This window comes from Melanerpes formicivorus, unplaced genomic scaffold (genome assembly GCF_026170545.1).
Source record: "Melanerpes formicivorus ecotype bairdi unplaced genomic scaffold, bMelFor1.0.p_v2 SCAF_1, whole genome shotgun sequence".
NCBI lineage: Eukaryota > Metazoa > Chordata > Aves > Piciformes > Picidae > Melanerpes > Melanerpes formicivorus.
The window spans coordinates 28359754-28378020 of NW_027142353.1; the positions used below are offsets into that span (position 1 = coordinate 28359754).

The 18267-nt window shown below is 38.6% G+C and overlaps 1 protein-coding gene across 2 annotated transcripts in view; it reads right to left on the reverse strand.

Moving 5' to 3' along the window:
* Positions 1-459: 459 nt before the first annotated feature.
* Positions 460-18267, reverse strand: part of TMEM182 (transmembrane protein 182) — a 36504-nt gene continuing 18696 nt past the window's right edge. For both annotated transcript variants that reach the window (XM_068137947.1, XM_068137940.1), the window contains 2 exons: positions 10343-10480; positions 460-1518 (listed from right to left, as the gene is read on the reverse strand). In XM_068137947.1, coding sequence (XP_067994048.1) covers positions 1295-1518; positions 10343-10480 — 362 coding nt within the window. In that variant the 3' untranslated portion in view covers positions 460-1294. The remainder of the gene's footprint in view (positions 1519-10342; positions 10481-18267) is intronic.

Sequence of the window (18267 nt, forward strand, 5' to 3'; positions counted from 1 at the left end):
CAAGAAGAAATTAACAGGCAGCCTATACTTTTCCCCATCAGTCCCAAAACATTCTGCATTGAGTTACAAAGTGAGAACCTTGCAGATGGATTTAATTTCAACATGGGGCTGATGCCAGATAAAGTTTCCCCATTGTTAAAACTCCCCCCCATCTTTTCCATATAATGCATATAGCCCCATCCTAACGCCATCTTCCAAACATATGTGTGCGCACACATACACACATACACAGCCAATCCCACAATACAGAACCAAATTCACCTTTCCTGCTGTTTTAGCTGAGCTCATTGCTTTCCTTGGGATGACTAGTAGACGACTTGCATTTGATCTATAATGAAGATTTTTAATATTTGGGAAAATCATGACTACATAAAACACACGTTTTCATGTCCTGGATATTGTCTTCATAATAAACCTTTTAAAATAAAATAAAAGACATTTTACACACCCAGAAAAATGTCTGTTGGAGGAGCCAATTATTTCATTTAAAAAAAAAAAAAAAAAAAAAAGGGTTACAACTTGATTAAAATATTAGTGATGTAATTCAAAGTACAATTTTGGCATAACTTCAGCTAGTGATCATAACTCCAGCATTTTGGATTATAGAATGATGCAACAAACATGGACTTCAGAATACAGAAAGATACAGCCTTCTAATGCATACAGAAAAGAGAAACAGTTACGGTTTTACATTGTGTACAGACTAGCACCAGGTCGCTGTTCATGGCAATTGTCTCCTCTCTTGTCCTCTTCCCATGGATGCTGCATGAACAACTGCACTCTATTTTTATAAAGCGCAGACAAGTTTGCTTGTATTAAAGCTAAGGCAAGTGGTGGAAAATAGGAGAGGGGGTAGTTTGAATTACTGTGCTTGAATGTTTGTCTTCTCCTCTACCTTGTCTCATTCTCCACAAGCAGAAGCACAAAGTAAATGTTAAAAGACAAATGTAAAAAATGTTGATTTGGCCCATTTCATGTTGGGCTTTTGGTTGTAGGAAATTTTTTCCTTCTTCTGTTTGCAAAATTGCAGAAATGCCACTAATACTACAATAAAGAGAACCACATGTCTGCTTGCTAAAGAATTAAAGCCAACAGGTTGAGACTAAAGGTGGTTTCTTCCTGTATTGAGTTTTGTGTCCTTTACCCTTAAACAATTAACTGAAAAACTTCCAGAAGTCTTCCTGCACACTCAGGATTGCCATAACGGTAATAATGTATAAACTTGCATACCAGTTTACAAGTTGTCATGAAGTTTCCCCGGCATTCCTGCAGCATAGCATTCAGCAGGGTAGAACTAGTCTGAGTGTAAATAAATAGCACGCCCTACCAACAGGAACAGCATTCCTGCTAATAAAGCAAAAAATACTCCTACAGGAGCCAGCATAAAAGACCAGCCATAACGTACATAAACGGCAAAGTCTGGGCAATCCATTTTTTTCATGTTTATGTAGTTTTCCAGATCAGCCATTGCCTGGACCCAGATGACATACATCACGACTACCAGTGAAAACAAGACACCTAGAAAAGAAATAACATGTTTTAACAATAGAGACAAATGCTGTGTGCATTTATTGTAACAACCCATGAAATCCATCCATGCTTGAGGCCCTGTCTGCAAGGCAAGTCAGACACCACTGCATATTTTTTGTCTTTGGCTTCCTCTAATAAGCACTATTTCCATCTTGCTTTGTAATTCACCCCGAAAGGCATGTTCCCAGGACAAAAAGTATATCTGGTTTTGGTAGGTAGACCAAAACACAGGTATGTTTACGGACAAAATTCCAGCAGATATTTGCTATTGTGATATGGAGCTGAAAGAGAGAGAATGAGACCAAGTGGAAAAAAATACCCACTTCTGCTTCTCAAACTCTCAGACTGTTTCTATCACAGTCTTTTGGATCAGATATGAAAAGCAGAAAGGAATGAGAAATATTTTCTATAGTCTTCACCTCTCTGTGTTTACTTTTCTTATGAAAAGGTTTTTTTTTGGAACATACTACCTTCAGAGTGTTCTGTTAAAAAAAATGCAGACAAATTCAGCTATATTTAATACAAAATCTTCCAAATTAGAAAAAAATTTCTAATAGAGGAACAAAGCACAACAATAATGAACTGATAACTATGAAGCAGGCTATTAGTATGAACCTTCTACAACAGTTTCATGGAATTAATCCACCACATAATTCACGGCCTTTTCCCAACCACTCCTCTGAGTGGCCTTTGGAGGCCTTTGGATTGTTTACATGTGATAGTAATAGGACCACATGTACTTACAAACTTTGTTAACCTCTTTGTTACTATACACCAGAAGGAGATATAAGAAGTATCAGTTGCATTCCTAATATTTCCTTTCACTTTAGAGCAAAGTGGACACTTGAGAAATGCAAGCCTGCAGTAAAATGCTCCAGCAGAAGATTTACTGGAAAACTGAGTACGAATTTTTTGCATGCTACAGCTTGTACCCACTTGCTCCCTGAGCTCCAGCTGTCACACCACAGTTAAGCAGTAGGGCTATCTAGTCCAACATTAAAACATTTGTGAGACACCACCCTATCCTGGTTTTATCTCAGGTCTTGTAGGTGCCTCATTAAAACCACCAGTCAGTGCATATTCCTGGGAACACTTATCGCTGAACTTGAGACTACAGGCTGTAAAGCCACAGAGCGTAAGTCAAAGGTATTTGTGGCCTCTTCTCCAGCCTCCAAATACTTGCAATGCAATCTTGAACAAATGTGACACTTGTAGCAAAACCCATGAATGAACTTTGTAAGCATCCACAGACAGGCATATGTCTCCCATCCCACCTGTCCTGATAACCTTTCATGGGTACATTTCCATATCCCCAACCTGAGATGCTACCTCACCACCTCCTTTCCCTGCCCTTCCTATCCATTTGCCAGGGAGCAGCTCTTATCAGTCCCTCATTGGCTACAGAAAAAATGAGACAGGTTAGCTGCAGCAGTTTAAATTTGCAGTCTGGTGACATTCTTGTTGGTGCTTTATGGTCAAAATGTAACTAATTTACATTCTGGACATCCTGAACATCTGACACGTGAGAGCTCACAATTCCGTGCTTGTGAACACTACATTTTGAAGCACATCATAAAATGAACAGAAGTAGTAGTTAACCTGAGACATAATCAAAACCTGACTTTAAAGCCCAAAGGATCCTCAATTTTTATGAAGCTGAAAGAAAGTAGAAAAAGTAAATAAAGGAGGCAGACAGATTCCCTGACTGTGAAATACACTTCCAAGATTACATTTTTTGCTAGGGCTCAAGTTCCTAACAAAGTTTGAAAGAAAAAAAGCCAATATTCAAATCTAAATGACATAAATTTTGAAAGTATTTTACCTACGTAAAATTCAATTTTCACGAAATTTATCACTGCACTTGTATTAAATACAAAACCAGTGAAACAATCAGAGAGAAGAATCACCTTAGGGCCAGACATAAAGAAAGAGAAATTAAACTGAAGACTCTTCAAATACAAGTCAAATCGAGCAGAAGATTCCCATAAGAGAACATCTAATGATAACACATAATGTAGGCAACATAAAAATTAGAACCAAACAGAGCTAGTAAAATGTCATGTAAACTGCAAAAAAGATTCAGGGCCAAATTCATAAGAAGAGTTATTAGAGAGATGGAGGCGTTTTTGAAGGTTTCAAAACTTCAAGAAAAAAAAGAAAAATATTATAGCCCAAAAATTTTGAATGGCACATTCATCATATGTAAAAAATCCCTATGCATATTGGAATTTGCCTTCTCAGATGACTATGCCTACACATTTTCAAATGTCTGCAGTCTTCTATTTATTGTCTACATCAGGACAAACTCAATCTAAAACAATAATAATCACAAAAAGTACTGATGCATGCTCCATTACTGTAGCAGCAAGTAAGTATAACCAGATCTTGCAAAATGGAATAACCTCTGGCACTCTGGGCTGATACAAAGTTAAGTAGTCAGTCAGTTAGTCAGAAGAATCTGCCATTAAAACAAGATCCCATCAGTGGTGTTTCAGTCTTGAAATGGGCACCCATTGCACTTTGGGCAGTCCAAAGCAACACCTTCTAAGTAGTTAAACTGGAGCAAGCACCACGTAGGTGCAAAATAGTCTGGCAGTGCTGCCAGTGGTAAAACAACTTCAGGGATGCTAAAATCCACCCAGTAATTTCATAGCAAGCTGTTAATACCTGTGTGTGGCAAATTGTTGGGTATGGAAATTTGCTGAAGAAATGTATGTCAAGCAGAGATAAATGTCCTTCTTTAAAACAGAAGGGGGAAAAAGGGAGAATATGAAACCCTCTTAGTTAATTAAGACACTAAAGGAGTATTTAAGGGTTCTCACTATCTGCTAATGGAAGCTAATTAGCAGGAATATTGTTCAGCATGTTCAAGAAATGGCTTGAAAAGTAGAATCAGGCTAAGTAAAAAGTGACCATGTACTGTTGCCTCCAATTGCATTTCATTCATTAGTGCTCCTTTGTCTAATTTTCACAGAGCTATGATTTAATGTGAGTTAAGCACTTAGAAGTTTACTGGATACCTATTTATTCTGGGAGATCTGTTCCTGCAGTCTTGCACTATCTGTTGTGCATATCATGAACTCTCTTAGCCAAACTCCATGGCAAAATTACGAAGATTGAAAAAAAAAAAAACCCTTTGCCATTTTATGAAGCAAATATTTTTAGGAACAATGTGCTCTATGATGTATTTCCACATTTTCAGCATTTAGACCTTTTGCATAGCATGCAGGTGCCCATTTGCCCTTGCCCTTATATTCACTAAAATACTGAATATAAAATAGAACAGCAGTTGCATGAATTGGAAATGATGGCAGAAATTATTCCTAGAACATGAAGTATGTCTGAGAGAGATTAAGACAAATAAATACTTCCCTTCTCCTCTGTTTTTCTTGATTCTTTTTCCTTTTGGCCCTTTTTTTTTTTTTTTTTTAAAGCACACATTTGATACACAGCCCTGTGCAGTGTGATAAGACATGGACGTCTCTGAGGTCACTCTTTTCCGTCCTTTGCATTTATTCTTTTGAATTTCTTTCAAAGAAATACTTGTGCATATTGCAGAGGAGAAAGAATACAGAACCTTTAGAAATGTCTATGAATTCCAGAAGCAGTTTGCTGGCCTTTAGTAGTTATTCTTCCCACGTAGAAATGCCTTTCACTTGTCAATGGTGAATGGCTGTTTATGGCATGAATCTTTTACTATGCAGACATGAAGACAACAGGTGCTAGAAAGAATGATGTGAGCTTTTTTCACTTGTGCCTAAAGTTTAGAACTCTTTCTCTCACTTGAGGAAAACTTGTATGTGTGTATATATGTATTTTATTTTTTTTAATTTCATTTTTGTGTCCTTGTCTTTATTACAGATTCCACCTTGGCCTCTTGTGACTTTTATTTAAAAAGTATGGCTGACATTCCACTCTGAAGTACATGCAAAGGATCCCACTTAAGAGTTCTGGGAGCTGGCATGTATCTCTGCAGACAGATTTTTGTCCTCATCTAGGAGCCAGAATTAAAATATCAGGGTTTTTTCACTCTTTTGACAGAAAGCAGGAGTTATACTTGTACTTCTAATCTTGCTTCTTCACAAGGGTATAATTCTGTAATGCTCTGAGGGCATCTGTAATGCATCCTGGAGGCTTGGTTGTTTGACAGCAGGAAAAGAGGACAGTTTTCACTGCCACTCAGGCATGAACAAGCCCAAGTTAATTATGGACTTTAGTGATGACTGTTCTACATGATTATTTTATGGTACCTAGGATCTACGGCACCTATGTATCCTATGATCTCTGAAGCTACTGTAAGGCTTCTTATAATTTGCACTCCTGTAGCTGCTCCTGGTCAGTCCTCTGATACACATGGACATGAGGCTGCAAAGACAGGGCTGGTGTCACTGACTGCTATCATTGAAACAACATGCACTTCTTCCCCACAGGTGTAGCATTTGTAGTTTCACCTGCAGCCTCAGGTAGTTAATGTGGTTACAAAGCTTAACAGGGAAACCTGCCAGTCAATAACCTGCCACTAATATATTGTGTGTCTCTACTTGTGGCAGCTCAGCTGAACCACTCACTAAGAGAAATGGACAGCCTTTATTAAGATTAGGATGACGAAAAAGTAGGTGTGTGACTCTGCCACAGACCAGACATCAGAATTGCTCTGATAGGGCAGATTTGCTGCTCTCCTGGGCACCAGTCACACAGCACTGTGAAGAGGCTTCTGAGGTTCCTTTGACCCTTGGAGACCCTTTACAGTTCATCCACAGTGGCACCAGTGATGCTTACAGAGATACCTTGAGTGGGTGATTACAGGGCTGTGAGAGATAAGGGCATGGGGCCCACATGATGATGGTCTCAAACCTGCTGCCCAAAGGATAAATGCTGTACTAAAGTCAGTATACACTGTGCATCAGCTCCTAGCTTTGTACCTAGTACCGCAAGCACTTTGGCTCCTGTGGCCACAGGACCTCTCTGAGATATGAGAACTGCTGGGGAGAGGTGAGTTCTGTCAAACAAGGTAGGAAAAGAGCAACAAGCTCAGTAACCTTGTAAGAAGAGATACAAGCAAGGACCATTGGCAGATGGATGTCAAAGCCTCCAGATAAACAGAGTGAAGAGAATGGAAAGCACAGGGACAGAGCAATGAGGCAGGTTTGCATTAAGAAAGCAGTGCAATTGAAAGTCCATCTCAACTGCATGTACATAAATGAACTACTGTTGTAATAACACAGCAGGACTTCAAACTCATGCTGTCACTGGATGATGGATGATGCTACTGCATTTGCAGACACAGTGAGACAGCCTGTGTGACTGGAATGCTTTGCTGGATAGATGCAGACTCTTTAAAAACAGTCACTTAATGTGGGTGGGATGCTAGAGTCTGCAAGAAATATCTTGAATAAACAGAGATCTTCTAAGTAACAGAAGCTTATTGCTTAAGATCAATGAGGTGGACAAAAAAGGCAGTGGTGGGCATCTGCTACAGGCCACCCAATCCAGAAGAGGAAGTGGTCTGGAAAAATAGTTACGATTTCTGGTTGTTGCAAGAGATTCAGCCACACCAGTATCTTCTAGAAGTGTAATGCTGCAGAGAGCAAGCAACCCAGGAGGTCAATAACTGAACCACCAAGGGTAACTTTTAGAAAGAGGTATGGAACAGACCTGCTAATGGAAGTGGTTTGCTGGGCCTGCTATTCACAAATAAGATAAAACTGGTCAGGAATATGATGGTATTAGCTGTGGTAATAAAGTCATTGAATTGCAAAGTTTAGTATCCTAGGAGCAATATGGAAGGGACTAGGAAATTAAAGACCCAGAACTTCAACTTGAGCCTGTTCAGGAAACTGGTAGGTAGTACCCCAAGGAAGGCTGCCCTAAAGGACAAAAGATTTCTTGAAGGAAAAATGGGCTCAAAAGTACTGGTTGTTCCTCACAGACAACTTCCTTAAAGCACAAGAATTGTCCCTCTCAGTGTGCAAGAATTCAAACAGGTCTGGTCTAAATGAAGGTTAACTTCATAAAAAGATGTCTTAGCAAGGACACTGTCATCATATTTAAAAATAATATTATTTCCCTTTACTTGTGACACCTTATCTAGAAAACTGTGTCCAGTTTGAGGCCCTATGATGAAAGAAAAATACTGATAAACTGAGGTGACTGAGGATAAGAAGAGGCTGAACAAATTGGAGAGTTTAGTCTGAAGAAGAAAACAGTTTTCATCTTGCTAAATGGGGGTGGACTCTTCAGGGACCTGCACTCTGAAAGGATGAGATGCAATGGTCACAAGCTGCAGCAAGGACAGTTTCGGGTAAATACCCCCATGTTTTTCAAAATTAAGGTGGTCAGACTGAGACAAGTGCCCAAAGCTGCTGTGGAACATCAGTTATTGGAGATTTAAAAAACTTGACTGGATAAGGTTCTCAGTTGCCTGATCTAATTTTGAAGCTAGCCCTTCTTTGAATGGGAGGACAGACCTTGATTGCCACAAGAGGTCCTCTCCAACCTAAACTCTTACTGTGTCATTCAGGGACAGGGACTAATCTTGCTATTTTCTCCAGAACTTCCACAGAACAACCACCTTATCTAACATATTTCTCAGAAGCCTACTATTCTCTTCAAAATAACAGCTACTTGAACTTTGTGATAAGACAGAATCCAAGCCCTTTCAAAACATTGCATATAATTTATTATTTTGTTTCAGTTCAATATGATGGTTTCTGTCTTAACACTAACTTCACCTGTGGCCTAAATCACATTTTCCCATTAGGTTTCCCATTAGGTCTATAATTAAACCTTCACCTTGGTAACAAATGTACTTGTGAGAAGAGCTAAGAGCAACAAAATTCTGACTTAATGTTTTTGTGGGTGATCTGAAGTGTTGGATAGGATAAAGATATTTACAGTAAGTGCCTTCCCCAGGCAGCTCTGTCTTACAGGTGGGACTATGAGTAGATGCAGAAGAGCCTGGTCAGGAACCATATGCCCTTACCCAAGCCAAAATTTCTTATGCAAGCTGAGTGGTCCCAGGGTCTGCTATTCTGCTGTCACCACTAGCTTTCTGGCAAATCATAGCAGGATTTTGCAAATATCTTTGCTATTCAATAACAACAGAATTAATAAAAATAACAGAGCTCTTCTCTGAAGCCCTGATTGAGAACAGTGCTGATGCTGAAAGATACTACACAGAGAGTAAAAAAACAGGATTTCCCTTGAAGAATATATTCTCTATAGGGAAAAAAGGTGAGAAGAGCAAATAGGCAGACCCAAGGTCACACACTGGGATAATAAAGTTCACTGAACAACACACACTTTAAAAAAACCAGTCTCTCTAGATTGCTTCAGCAAAGGAAAGAGAGGTGTAGAGTTCCTCCACAGCGCATTCATCTGATCCAATTAGGTCCCTCTTTCAGGATGAAATGAATCCCCAGCTGGGTGAACTTCTTACGTATCTACTCTTTTTACTGCCAATGAATGTTACTGCTTCTTGCAGGCACCCTGAAGAAGCCAAGGGAGACTAGCACAGACTTGGGGATCTAACTTTCCCCTACCTAAATGAGGGCAGATGAACCAACACAAAGTGGAGAACACACACATTGCTTTGCACCTCTGCACATTGGTTCCCAGTGTCTTTCATGTGTCCTTTTCACTAACAGTCTGCTGCTTTCTAGTGACAGCTGAGGTTTTTTACAGATTGGGGAAAAGGGAAAAAAAAAAAAAAGAGCAGGACTCACACAGGCTCTTATCCTGCATTTTAGTGACAAAAAGTATTGAAATATCTAAGGATTTCTTTCAGACTATGAATATTTTTTGTGTCTTTTAAAAGTGTGGGGGAGTAATTCTCAAGGGATGAAATGCAAATATGCAGGAGGTTTTTTCAGCAAAAATATAAAATACGTTCCACAGTTCACTGAGGGTCCTTTAAGAGAGAATAATGATCACTAGCTGTGTGTGAGGAGCTGTGAGGTGAAGTGGATAAGCAGGGCCAGCAGGTCAGTAATAGAAGCAGAAAGAGAGCTACTGCCTTCTGATCCTGACATGAGTGGTCTACCATGTAACACAATAGTTCTCTCACAGGGCTGCCTCTCCCCAGGCTTCATACAAAGAAGACTAATGATTGAGTGCATACTATCATTTACATCCTACACAGCTGTATCTCAACCACCAGAGTGATGTCCTCCCAGACTTTTCAAGGTTAACTGAACAGTATCCCAGAGAGCTGCCCATATCAACTGAATCTGGGGAGGATGCATCCTCCATAGAACATGTGGGTTATGAGGAAGGAGGGAATTCAGTTGTTATCTTTCATTCACAGAGGTTTAGAGCTTCCACTTACTCATATGTGACAACTTTTTTGTGTACTCCAATCACATCCATAACATTTCTCCTGTACTGGTCATGTGAATGTGCTTTGTCCTCCAACTTCTTTAGAGACCACCATAATCATCTTTTGTGTCACTGAAGGAAAAAACCTCCTCTCCTTAGCTATAGCTCTTAAGAATCCTACATGGCAGCATCCATAAAGATGCATTCTTTTTCCAGCTAAATAAAAAGTAGACTGAGATTACAGTGTAATTCCATGATTTGTCCTGGATGTTTTGTTTTGGTTTTTTTTTTTTATCTTAATCCAAAAGTAGTTTTTAGAATAGCTTCATAACTAATTGTTGAAAGAATCATCTTCAAGGTAGGCACTTCACAAAAAATGGATAGAAGCATATGCTTTTTCTTTCAACCGTGATTAATATAATTTGTGGTCAAGCAAAATGAAAGAAATACCTTAGCCTTTCTATTCTTTAACTGACTGAATAAACACTATACCCACCAGCAACAATGAAAAAGCCTCCTCCTGCTTTGTATAGAATGTGGCTGGCAAAAGGAGCTGCACAGATGATGAAGAAACTAGCCATCACAATAGTGAGCACTCCCAGGAGCATAAGAACAGTCCAGAAGCCTCGATAAACTGGAGAAAGGGAAGAACAGGGAAAAAAGAATACAACACTTTTTAGTACTTAAAGAAGTGACATATGTAGCTAACAAAGATTTTTCTTTTCCCCTCCTGTTTTCACTTGTTTTACTAAGAAGTGAAACATTAATTCTGTTGTGCATATATGTTATATATCATGTGGACCAAATTAGATTTGAACATCAGCCTTTATCTGATGATCATGGAAAACAGGCTGTAAGGTAACATGAATTAAATCTATCTGCTTAATATTTAGCAGTAAGACTTGTAAGATAGTAACCTGAACAAATATTTGCTTTTTAGAAAATAGTACACCAAAGCTCTAGCAATGATTCTTTGGCATAAATGATTGGACTGACAGGATACAATTGTTTTACCAAAACTGTCTGGGAGAAGTAAAGAGCTGCAATATCTTGACAATCTTAGTGCTCAGGCCATATCACCAATAGAAATCTGTAAGTTCTCTACAATTTATGACTGTATAATTCTCTTTATATATAGTCATATTCTATAGACAGGTATTTACAGCAGAAGAGAAGGGAAGATCAAAAAATGTAACATGGGTTTATGAAAAAAACATTTTTAAACCAGCTTATTCCTGTTCTAAAGCTCTTGCTATTTTATTGCATTCAAAACTTGGTGTTTCAGAAGCCCCTGTCAGACAGTGCCAAGCAGTGCTGAATTAATGGATGCAGCTGGTGATAAATGAGCAGAGAGTTTTGTGACATACTCTGGCCAAAAGAGTCTTTCTAACAGTTATTTTTTTAGCTGGCTAATTGCACCTTCATTTAACAAAGTCATCATTTTACAAATGCTACAAGAGTGACATAAATTTCTCCCATGAATTTAAAAATTGGTACATTAACACAACCCATTAGTAAAATTATGAGTTGCAAAGATCTCCACCGTCAGATCTAAAAATCTTGAAGCGCTGACAATTCAGTCAATGAAAAACATTTCCACCCAACTGAGGGAAAGCATATAAGCCAGCTGGCAAGTCAGGAGAAATGAGTCACAAAAGAAACTGCCATTTATCATTTGACAGCACCTATTTACTGTTATGGCAAAACACAACCAAGCAACTATTATACTGGTTCATATCCTGAAAGTTTCAAATTCATACAGCTTGCTAGAGCCAGACATTCTGGAATAATTTGGGTTTGTTTTAATTTGAAATATGAAGGTGCATTAAACATTATCAGCTCATGCTTCTCACTAATGTGTTCCAAAAATCTACCTTTTTTAAGCTGATCAGCTTATCTCATGTTAAAGTATACACCATCTTGCTTATATCAGCCCTGTAAATGTATTAGCTAGATCAGGTTCACCACACCATATTAGACACACTTTGTAAATAGCTTCCTTTTTAATCCAGGCAGATTCAGAGACATAATTTTCCACCACACTGATCAGCAGATTTGGGCAGAGAAAGGATGAATGTGTCTGAAAGTAGCTGGAAGAAGGGTTAAAATTGTGTTTTGGTTCATATCCAATACAAGTCTTCTTTCTACATAAACAAAAAAAAATACTGCAATAAATAGTAGGTAAGAAATAAGGCTGTGGCTCAGCAACGTCGTTAAGTGTGTGTTCTGCTTTAAGTACTCTACCTCTTATGGGATTTAGACACCTGTTTAAAGTTAAACACATAGTGAAATGATTCACTTAATGCAAATGGACAGTGAATGGAGACCTAGAAAGGTAAATCTCTCAAGTCTTTCAGTCTTGGGTCTCTGAAGCAATTTCATATTATTTTACTCATGGGGCTACTTTGCTAAGCTTCATCGCAGTCCCCAAGTCCATGGGACATTACTTCCTCATTTAAAACCTAACACCGCTAAATCAGTCTATAACCACCCAACTCTTTTACATGGATGGCCCAAGGTACTTCAAAGTCATGCTACATAATAGGACACATAGGCCAAAATTGATCCTGAAAAAGCTTTCTTCGATATCATTATGGTCAGTCATTGCTTCTATTTCCTGAATAGATGAGGACACAAGATTCTCCAGTATTACAAATCAGCATTAAATTTTGTTATCTGCTTTTCATACAGGAAGCTCTGAATTCTGTTTTAGTGACATTTTATCAGAAAAGCTTGATTTGTTCAAATATTCCTAGAAACAGAACACAAAAGGAGTAAAAATGTAACTGATGAAAATTTGTTTAAACCTCTCTGTAACAATACAAGTGAGAAGCTGCTTCTCTGCTCCAGTGGCATAAGTGTTTTATGCATTATATGTAAAATACTGATTTGACCTAGCTATCACCTGAGATAAGTTTCCATTCTATTTCTCTTGAAATAATTTCCTCTAGAGAATCATGGATAAATTCTGATGATCCTAATATTTGTTTATCCAGATAACTCCATCATAAAACATCAATTAGAAAATAGAGTATACTTGAAAGGCAAGAAATCTGCAATGATCTCAAATATTTAACTTTTCAAGGAAAAGATTGCCCCCTCTAATTTGCAAGACAGTAAGTTATTTGAATTATTTGTGGCACGGGTCTGAGGAAACATGCTAAGAGCATTTAGACTTATACATATATATATATAAAGGGACTTTAAAAGCAATGATTTTTTTCTGTAGAGAAAGATAACTTATTTCATACTCAGACCATATTTCTCATCTTCTCTGCCCAGGTGTGCAAGATCAGTTCCCACAGCACTAATCATTCAAAATTACAATGCAGCTCTACTGCTGTCATGTCGTTTAGTTGGCATCTATAGATGAACAGGAGAGATGGTTGAAATGAAACCTTCCTAAGAATGCACTTAGCCTTTAAGTCAAAGACTTTGCTGCTCTGAGACTGAGGTGAGCAATATCAGAAAAAGTGCAAAAGAATTAGCCTTCTTTATGTCCCATGAAAAGGGCTGACACTGTGATCCCTGCAGCCTGTTTCAAGAAATAATGATTCACTGAACCTACACAAAGTGTTAACAGAAGCTTGGACCATTTCAAGTCTCACTGACACAGTTCATAAGACAGCTCATGTTCTGGTCCACATGACAAGGACTACCCTTGCTTCTGCAAGGTATTTCACAGATATGTTTAAGTTAGCTACCTCAAATGCATGCACTACTCCAAGTATTTCCTACAACAGAAGAAATAAAGTACAAGCACTACCACAGAGTCTGAGGTAAACCTATCTGCAGTGTTAATCTTAGATACTATTGCTCTGTGTTCCAAGAGTGATAAACAGAAGGCTCTGTAACTTGTCTCAGTAAGCTGCCCCTTTGCCAGTTACAACATTTGCCTTGGAAGTGACGTGCAGGCCTAAAAATAAAATAGTACTCAGAAAAAAACAGGAGTACACACGGCATGCTTGTCTTTGAGCTCTGCACCATTTGGCCTTGATACTATGGGGACATTATAGCTGCAGTATATTCCTACAAAACTGCACCACCTGTAGTTTTCACTTGCTATTTGCTTTTCTCACTAAAGATTCAAATTTAGGTCCCTCTGGACACTTCTGCATCATTTGAAACTAGGAGTACTTGGTTTTGAGTAAGTGAGCAAACTTCAGAGAAATGGATGAAAATTCTCAAAAGCATAGTAGAATCCAGCACTGATTACAAACTGAAGCCAAAGATACATATCTTAAGATGGCACTGCTGCAGGATATGAAAGAGAAGCAGCAATATATTTCACAAAGTTAGACAACTGAGTCACCTATAACACACACTTGTAGTGCAGGGGCCATATACACCTCTAAAGCTCCATAATTGGTTATCCAGGAACACATTAGTGTCCTAGTTTAGAGCAGGAGAGATGCTCTATTGCCCCAAAACGAACAAAAGAATGATGCTCACACAAATGGATTGGGTAGCGATGGAAAGTTTAAATGGAAAATCAATCGAGATTCATAGAATCAATAAGGTTGGAAAAGACCTCAAAGATCATCAAGTCCAACATGTCAGCCAACACCTCATGACTACTAGACCATAGCTTCAAGTGCCACGTCCAATCCCTTTTCGAACACCTCCAGGAACGGTGACTCTACCACCTCCCTGGGCAGGACATTCCAATGGCTAACAACTCTCTCTGTGAAGACCTTCCCCCTCACCTCAAGCCTAAAATTCCCCTGTCACAGCTTGAGACAGTGTCCTCTTGTTCTGGTGCTGGTTGCCTGGGAGTAGAGACCAACCCCCACCTGGCTACAACCTCCCTTCAGGTAGAGCAATAAGGTCTCCCCTGAGCCTCCTCTTCTCCAGGCTAAACAATCCCAGCTCCCTCAGCCTCTCCTCATAGGGCTTGTGCTCGAGGCCTCTCACCAGCCTCGTTCTACAAAGAAAACTACAAAGCATAGTGGTGAACATATCCCAAAGCATACAGCTCCCTTACACCACACCCAAAAATCCCAGGCTTCCTTTCTCCCCACCTGAGGATGCACCCAAAACCCCCAGGGCTCTTTCTTCCCCTTCCACTGCTAGGCTGGTCTCAGGCTGGCCAGGCACCCCCTCTGCCCCCCTTCTTATCCTGGCATTAGGCCTAAACAGGCCAAAGAGGCCTGAGATACTGCCCCATCGTTTACCCAATATGGAATCATCTCCCACACGGGCAGAGAATGAAGTGAAAGACAATGACTTTGCAATCAGATTTACAGGGTGCAGGATTTATGGGTAGAAATATGCTATGTCCTGTGAACACCTACTGTGCTGGACACTCTCAATACTGGAGGTGTAACTCTGTGGCTTTAGTTTAGAAGGAACCCAGACTGAACTGCCACAATTAGCTAATGACATAATGCAACACCCATCTACTACCGGAGATGTTAAGATTAACCTCATGAAACCAAACCATGTATTTTATTAGCCATGCTTAATGCAAGTGTTTTAAAATCTCAGCTACTGGCCTACACATTTTCTATGGATTATGAAAAAAACCACACACCAGCCACTTAATATTGAATTGAATATCAATATGAACTATTAAGCACCACAAAGCTGAGGCACTTTTTCAAGCATGTATGAGTACAGTGTTGCATACACATTACTACAGGAAAAGTTGTCTTGAATTTTCACTCACAAGCACACATCCTAAAGCGTTGGGATTGTACTTCAGAACATGTCTTTAATGCAAGAAATATCAAAACGCTTTTGACAAGAGTATTGCCACCCACTACATAACATATAATGAAAGGTGAAGTGTCTGAACTGCTCTAAATCAGGAGTATCTTCTCTGCAGATAAACAACTGTAAATGAGATCACAGATCTCTGCAGTGCATGAGACACTCCTGGCAACAGAGTAAACCTTACAAAATTTTTCTCAGTTTAACTCAGTACCTTTACTACCCTTTAGTAGTAATCTTCTTTTTAATAATCTTAACAGTAAAACACATACAATATTCACAGTATTAACACATTGCTTTTTAAAATACTTCTTATTTTATCACTGCTTGGTGGCTGGGGAGTTCTGCTTTAGTAAATGTACTTTATTGCAATCTCTCACAGGCAATTATGAGACTGTATTACATAACAGCTTTTTTGTGTGTGTCCTAGAAATAGGTTACTGCTAACACTTCACTGTACAATTTTTATTTTCAGATTTCATTTCTGATATTTTATAGATTGCTTTAGGTCAACTTTGACCCCGTAAAAAACCTGCCAAAAAATTTGATTACACCATATTAATGTAAGAGCTGCTAAACCAGAATTTTCCTTCAGACCCATAAACATAATGTATTCTACACTATATTAGGCACTACCTCAAATGCTGACACTGTGCACAGCACTGGACTAAATAAGATACTAATAGTCAGGAAAAAGCATATTAGCAGCTACAAATCAGAGTATTAAAGTAATGTGTCAGTGCAGCCCCATTAAATGGCTTCCAAGTAATTTAAAACAGTTAAGGAAGTATTGTTTGTTTTTGAAATAAAGTTGGGGGGAACAAAAACTATATAAACTCATGACTTGTCTAAGTGCTAGATTTTGGACCTATTTTTCTTAGGAATAATCTCACTGCACCCAACAAGACTACCTGTACAAATAAGGAGTTCTTACATTTTTCAAAGACCAGCCTAGTATTGTCTTGTAGTCAAAGAGTTTTACAAAAGTGTGGTAGTCCTTGAATGTCAGTGTTCAGTAATCTAATTACATGATACTATGCATCAATATAGCTAGCAGCATATATTTAATAGAGCTTGCAGTAGATTATTATTTAAGTACCATACTATTATGTTTTCAAAACGGCCTGATGAGATACCAATCTGATTATGATTATATAAATATATGTTTATTTCAGAAGGTAGAGGTCACTACTCTGGCACTTTAATTGTTATGAGCTAATTTTATGTTATTTATTACTAGACTGTAGTTTGTTGCATGTTTCTGAATCATCATATAAATGAATCTGCCGGCAACACACTGAGGCACTGCCTAAGCTGCACACTATAATAGCTCTCACTATAAACCACTTCACCATCACAGAAAGTCATAGGCCTGAGAGGATGGATTGAGCCTTTTTAGTTCTGGCCCAGAAAAGCTCCAAGCCAAATTCCTACTGATAGTAAAAAAAAAGGAGTTATATCAGCAAAGATATGGTCCAGGCACTGCACTCAAAAAGCATCAGAGATTTTATGTTCCTCAGGAAACTTGTCTTGGAGTGAGCCCTACTAACTAGATGGTAACATGGCATGCCACCAACAAACCACATTTGTGTTTCCACTAGGGGACAGCAGTTAAATTCAAATTCCTCTGATCAGGTCTCAAAGTCTCCTAAATCAGTCTGTAAAAGAAGTCTTGTGCCTTCACTTGCTCACAAACAGTTCTGTCAATAGAAAGTCAGAGATTTTTAGAAAAATGTGTTGTATACATGTTTGATTTTTCTAATGAAGTTTAAAGCTTTTTATTCAGCTGTTTATTTTTCTACCAAAAAAAAAAAAAAAAAGGCAAATTAAATATTTTTCAGATGACAGAATATTTCTTCTTATCCACTCCTAATTACAAGTGAATGTGTGGAACTCACTAAAAGTAATGATAAAGTTGTGTGGGAAATTTTTGAAGAAGAGCGAAGTTCTTCAGGGGTCAGTACTGGGACCAGTATTATTCAATACATTCATGAATGACCTGAATGAGGGCACAGAGTGCACAGTGTGCACTGTCAGCAAGTTTGCTGATGACACCAAGCTGGGTGGAGTGGCTGACATATCAGAGAGTTGTGCTGCCATTCAGCAGGACTTGGACAGGCCGGAGAGTTGGGCAGGGAGAAATTTAATGAAATTCAACTAGGGCAAGTGTAGAGTCTTGCACCTGGGAAAGAACAACGCCAGGTATCTTCCAACCAAAATGATTTGGTGATTCTGTGATTTAAGTGCAGTTTCAGTGAAATTTTATAAATTTGTTTGCCAAAACTCATGGGCAGGACTGTCAAAGTAGACTAAGCGAGAAACAAGTTTTGAACTACCAGAAGAGATGATGACATAACCTTCTTCATAAAAAGTTGTGAAAGATTCTTGAACAAACATACCTAGTCTAGTAAATAACTCACTTGGATGCTGAAAATGAACAGGAGGCATAAAAAACCTCTCTTCAGATTTAATGAGCTCAAAAGCAATCCAACTGTATCTATTTATATAGTAGGAATGGCTTTGAATATACTCTACCTGGGCCAGCATCTATAATACAGTTCTACCTATTTTTAATCTCCAAATATGAAATATAGATAGGAAAATTATATTTGACCAGTAGTTCTTTTGGCAAACATTAACTGAAATTAATTAAAGTTTTAATGATATTCCTTCTCCTTCCTTTATTCTTTGTTTGTCCACTTCTGTGTA